Source organism: Alexandromys fortis, unplaced genomic scaffold, assembly GCF_014885135.2.
Source record: "Alexandromys fortis isolate MF-2015 unplaced genomic scaffold, M_Fortis_MF-2015_v1.1 scaffold_175, whole genome shotgun sequence".
Taxonomy (NCBI): Eukaryota; Metazoa; Chordata; class Mammalia; order Rodentia; family Cricetidae; genus Alexandromys; species Alexandromys fortis.
In genome coordinates, this window is record NW_026068065.1 from 2,688,714 (window position 1) to 2,694,567 (window position 5,854).

The window sequence follows — 5,854 nt, forward strand, 5'->3', positions numbered from 1 at the left end:
AAGAAAGAAAAAAAGAAAATGACAGTGTCTTCCATTCAGAAAATGTACAAACAATTCCCTATGTCAAAAGTATTACCAAGGTTCCCACTAGCTTGCTTGTCTCCTGAAACTTCCTAATGTTTAATGCGTACTTCTCTTTAACAGAGACTGGCTTTCTACTGAAAGTCAGACATGGTGGCACACGTGGAGGCAGAGGCAGACAAATCTCTGTGAGTTTGGGGCCAGATTGGTCTGCAGAGTTCCAGGATAGTCAGTGCTTTGTAGAGAGACTCTGTCTCAAACAAACAAGCAAGCAACAAAAGAAAAGAAAATAGAAAATAGATTTAGTAAGCATTTTAATATCTCAAACAGGATGCCCATTTTGTGGAAGCATCAAAATTCAGAAAAAGGCAATAAACTTGAAAATTATATTAACACTTAGGTACTCAGAGGGTGACCCTTCCTAATAGGCCTTTGAGTCCATTTGAGACCTGGCGGCCACATAACATCAGATAAGAGGGAAATAAACTTCAGAAAATGCAAGATTTGAAGTCTGCTCCCTTAAGTCCTTCTCTCCCTTAGAGAAGATTTGAGAAATTTGGGACTTGGTAACCTAAGCAAGTTATCCGGTAACGGGGTCTATGTTTCTCAGAGCCAAAAAGGTCTGTAGCTTGTGATCGAAGTCAATGGCTCTAAACTGAGGCTCCTTGTACTTCCGGGTCATCTTGGCACTCAGGTATGTTATGAGTTCACATCTTTCCAAAAACTTCTCCATCTTCTTCTTGTATTTTTTTCTTGAATATTCAGAACCTTTCGGATTAAAGGCTGTAGAAAATGTCACCAAGTTATGAATGCTTTCTGATAAGGTGGTTAGTAAGCCATTCAACAAGGCAGAACTTTGTGTGTAAGTAGGCCACCTAGCTAAGGGGAAGATGGTCCCATCTTGGGTAAGGTTAGAGGGCCACTATCTTAGACCGTAATTTTCTGTGTTCACCTTTCTTATGGCATGGATTTTTGAGTGTTGACTATTATTACCCTGATTTTATTATATTATTAATTCTGTGGTGCTTGGGGTTGAACTTAGGGTCTCACATACACTAAGCAAGTGCTCTGCCACTATGCCCACACCTCTGCATTTTTTTTTTTTTTGAGATAAGGCCTCACTGTGTAGCCCTGGCTGTGTAGACCAGGCTGGCCTTGAACTCACAGAGATCTGCCTGCCTCTGCCTCCCGAGTCCTGGGATTAAAGGTATGTGCCACCGTGCCTAGTTTAAACTTGTTTTTGTGGCAGGGTCTTCCTAAGTGGCCAAGGCTGTAGTGGAGCTCACTCCATAACCTAGGCAGGCTTTGATCCTGGAATCCTCCTCAGCGGCCTGCGCAGCTGGGATTTTACGGGCCTGTGCTACCAGGTGCAGTTTATAGTGCTTGACTTAAAAAATGGCAATTTCAGTTCGATATTTTCATTTTCACCTGTGTTTCATCTGCCCCTTCCTGTACAAGGAAATAATAACCAGCCCAGTCTGCCAGTCATGGGCCAAGTGCTGAGCGCCTCTGAGTGGTGGTCCTTTAGAAAGCTTACCTTTGAGATGAAATCCTACGTAGAGGAGGACAGACCGCCTCACGCTTAGGAAGGGGAACTTGGGCTTCAGGCATCCCGCTGCATTCAAGGCTTTGATTAGGGAAGTTGCTGTACCCTGAGGGAGGGAACAGTTGAAGTCAGTGCATAGTTGAGTACCCATTTTTAATACAGATCAATAAAGGGCTGATTCTTTTCATCACATAGCCTTTCCTGGGATGGGATGCTTAGGTGGCCATCCAGCCAACAGGAAAGAAACACAAACTACACTAGCAGAGGGGAAATGAAATATAAGCTGGCATGATGCCAGCCGGGTGATGCCAGCTGGGGGAGGGCTGCATGCCTGGGCTTCAGTGCATGATGGCCTCTGTTCATATGGCTGACATTTTCTGCAACATAGAGTTAGAAAGAAAAGATGGGGACGCGGAGCTCTGAGTGGCCTTGGCTCATCTCTGCTTGTGTTTCGCACAGGCAGCCTGCCTCCCACTCTGTCTGCATCCTTGGCCACATGACAAGGAATCCAGAGACCACAATGTCTCTGCAGCCAAGTTCCTAGAGCTGTGAAGGTGAAAGAGGCCTCCTAATAAAACAGGCCTGTGACAAGACTCCTCCCCAGTGGTCCTCCCTGGCATGTGTAAAACAGGCCTGTGACAAGACTCCTCCCCNGTGTGTGTGTGCCCCACCGCTACCTCCCACCACCACCACCCCAAAAAAAATCAAGGACTTTATCAAGAGTCCTCTGCCTGCTAGCCTCTGGATGGGTTGGCTCTATGGAGATCTTGCCAGGACTGGAGGAAGGAGGTGATCATGAGTAGCTACCAGATCCGGGCTAGTGCAAGTTCTCTGTGAGGGCATCAGGACCTCTACAAAGCTAGGATAGTTGGCTGATAACCTGCTGAAGAAGCTCAAGTCCAGAGTCCATCGTGCCTTCCAGGATTTGGGAGGAAGGAAAGGGCAATCCACTGTTCAGTGGTACTAGCCTATCTTGGTGCACCCCACTCTTCCTTCTCATCACTCGCTCTCCTGTTGTCCTCCACTGATGCAATAGTGCTCCTGTTTCCAGGCCCCCCGCCTCTGCACTACACCCAAGGGCTATATACTGGCATTGAAAAGAACATCTACTAGGGACTGGTAGAGCATCTAAAAATATACATAATATACACTGCTCTTATACTAAGGAGTTATCAGTATCCCCGAACAATGGTTTGGTGTGCTTGAGGTGCCTTTTTTCACTGGTAAAAAAAAAAAAAAAAGTCTTGCTGGGCAGTGGTGGTGCACACCTTTAATCCCAGCACTCAGGAGGCAGAGGCAGGCGGATCTCTGTGAGTTAGAGGCCAGCCTGGTCTACAAGAGCTAGTTCCAGGCACCAAAGCTACACAGAGAAACTCAGTCTTGAAAAAAACCAGCGTCTCAATTTTGATTTTTTTTTAATTTTACCTGTCTTGATTCTGATAAGTCTTTTAGTTCAAGTGTTACCTAATGGAAAGAATCCTTTCCAAACCATCCCAAAGTTAAGTATTTGAAGATATATCTTTCTCTACCCAGTTCTTCATTTATAAAAGCAGAAAACAAAGAAAAAGACAGAAAAATCTTCCACCACTATATAAATGACATGTGTTATGCTTGAATTTACTCCCACTCACCACCAAGCATATGAAATTTTAATATATTTACTGAGTTCAATATATTGTCAAGTGAGTTGAGAATGAAATAAAAACTATATAATAAAATTCAAAGTGTTTAAAACTATAGAATTTATTCCTTTTGAATTTTGAAGTGTTTACACCCACATGGTGGCTCCCAATCATCTATAACTCCAGTTTCAGGGAATTCATGTTCTGACCTCTGCAGGCACCAGGAACTCATGTGGTGCACATGTATACATGTAGTCAAAATGTTTATGCACATAAATAAATCTAAAAAATTAAAAATGCATTGTATGTGGTAGTTTGAATGTAATTGACCCCCATAAGCTCAGGGAATGGAGCTACTAGCAGGTGTGGCTTTGTTGGAGCAGGTGTGGCCTTTTTGGAGGAAGTGTGTCACTGTGGGGGTGGGCTTTGAGGTCTCATATCTGCTCAAGCCACACCCAGTATCTGTTGAAGCCCACAAGACTATACAGTAAATGCACAGCCGACAGACCAATAGGCAGATCCACAGAAAGTGTATATATACACGTCCACACGGAGCAACCCGTTTTGCAGAGCTGCGGGAACACTTGTCTTTTGGAGAAGTCACTGTCATATCTGTAGGAACCTTGTGAAGCTATGATTCTTCCCTTTGAAATAGGATTTGTTCCCAAAACACTTCAGCAGTGTGATTTCTGCATGAGCAAGGGCTCCGTTCCCCCCACACCATGAGGCCTTAGAGTGATAACATTCATTCTTTGTACTAACAGTCAAGTTTACAAAGAGTCAGTCCCACAAAATTACCCGCTAACAGACCACCTAGAAATTTCTACAGAAGACAGTATGTCCCACCTTTGCTAACAAACAAACCTGGGCATCCCCAAAGCTGGTTATCACAAAAGAGATTAGATGAGGAGAGTGGGTGAGTCCAGGATTCAGGGATGTTTGGTAACTTTAATGGTTTGGGATGTCAGTTACTTCCCCTTGAATGCTGGCTCTTTCCTGGGTCGGGTCACCTGTTTCACAGTGCAGCTCTGTCAGGTTCTACCTGCCCCTTTTGTGATTTTGATCTGCATATTATCACTGTCCTTGCCTGTGGAACTTTCCAGCTCCATCTGTAAAAACTAGAAACCTCATGGAGATTAGCCCTTACTCCTCTTCTCCTGGCTACTTCTACTTCTTCCCCTTACTTTCCTTTTTTTCTCCTTTTTCTATCCCTTACTCTTCTTATTCTTCCTCTCCTCTGTGCCCCATTCACTTCATTTTTCCCCTTGCACAAAAAATAAAGAAGATGCAGAGGTAATGTACTTGAGTTAATTTTTACCCTCAGATCCTGCCTGCCATACACATCCAGTTCTGAGCCCTGAGGGGGTACTGAGTCTGGTACTCAAGGCCCCCAATAAGTATCTCAGTTCACTTCCTGTTGCCTTTGGGTTAATGTGTAGAATTCTCAGTTCCCTCTCCAGCACTGTCTGCCTGCACACCACAATGTTCCATCATGATAACGGACCTCATTAAAAGTTTTACTTTATAAGAGTTTCTATGATCATGGTGTCTCTTCCCAGCAATAGAAACCCCAACTAAGTCATGTAGGAATTTAATCTGATGCTGTATGTTAATTCAGTGATAGACCATCTGACACATTGCAGACACCCTGTACATGTGACCTGTTTGCATTTCTCCTGGACAAGGCTCTACATGTATGTAATTGCAGTTGCATGCTTGTGTCAGGGACTTGCACTGGCCAGAGCTATACCATTCTGGGAAATACAGTGTCCCACTGCGTGGGTTTCCTGCACTCTGTTGAGATACTCAGAGGATATGATCTTCAAGAGAAGGGTTAAGAAAGGGGAACCACGCAGGGTTTGGTTCCTGGCTCAGCTCAGTGACTTCTTCCTAAGAGACAGGACATTTGGCGCATGGCCGTGCAGTGTTCAGCATCTTCCAAACAGTGGCAACTGAGTTGCTAAAACTCACAGGACAGCATCGTGGAGGTCAAGATACTCTCAGAGAAGCTACAGAACCTCCCATGCTTGCTTGCTTGCTTCCTTTCTTTCTTCTGTCCCCAAAGAGGAAACAAGAGTTCTGCCTTCACAACTCTGTGACTGGTCTCGCTGCTTCTTTCCTGGCAGACCTGAACTCCAGCCATACACGGTTGTTTAGGTGGTTGCTTCACAGCCCAACCTAAGCCAAGTTTCTTTTTTCCCCTCAGTTCATATAATCTATTGCAGTTAGCACACAACTTAAAAAATTCACCAGCATACCAACAGTATGAAATGAAACAAGGTTGTAAGTTATTCCCCACAGTGGTCAAAGCTTGAGGTCAGTCCAAGGTTTAGAACAAAGGAAGAATGTGAAACTATGGGAAAAGCAATCATTTGCTTACAATGATCCTAAGCCAGATTTCTTTTTTTAATTAATTACTTAATTTATTTATTAATTAAAGATTTCTGTCTCTTCCCCACCTCCGCCTCCCCTTTCCCTCCCCCTCCCCCAATGAAGTCCCCCTCCCTCGTCAGTCCAAAGAGCAATCAGGGTTCCCTGCCCTGTGGGAAGTCCAAGGACCACCCACCTCCATCCAGTTCTAGTAAGGTGAGCATCCAAACTGCCTAGGCTCCCACAAAACCAATAGGTGCAGTAGGATCAAAAACCCATTGCCATTGTTCTTGGG

The 5,854-nt window shown here is 44.5% G+C and overlaps 1 protein-coding gene across 2 annotated transcripts in view; it reads right to left on the reverse strand.

The window, feature by feature from the left end:
* Positions 1–318: 318 nt before the first annotated feature.
* The window catches only part of LOC126487599 (adenylate kinase 9-like), an 18,722-nt gene continuing 13,186 nt past the window's right edge, over positions 319–5,854 (reverse strand). The window contains exons 5-6 of one of the 2 annotated variants that reach the window (XM_050120512.1): positions 1,559–1,673; positions 319–804 (exon numbers count right to left, since the gene is read on the reverse strand). In XM_050120512.1, the coding sequence (XP_049976469.1) occupies positions 602–804; positions 1,559–1,673 (318 nt within the window). In that variant the 3' untranslated portion in view covers positions 319–601. The remainder of the gene's footprint in view (positions 805–1,558; positions 1,674–5,854) is intronic. The other variant, XM_050120511.1, reaches the window with a different exon arrangement.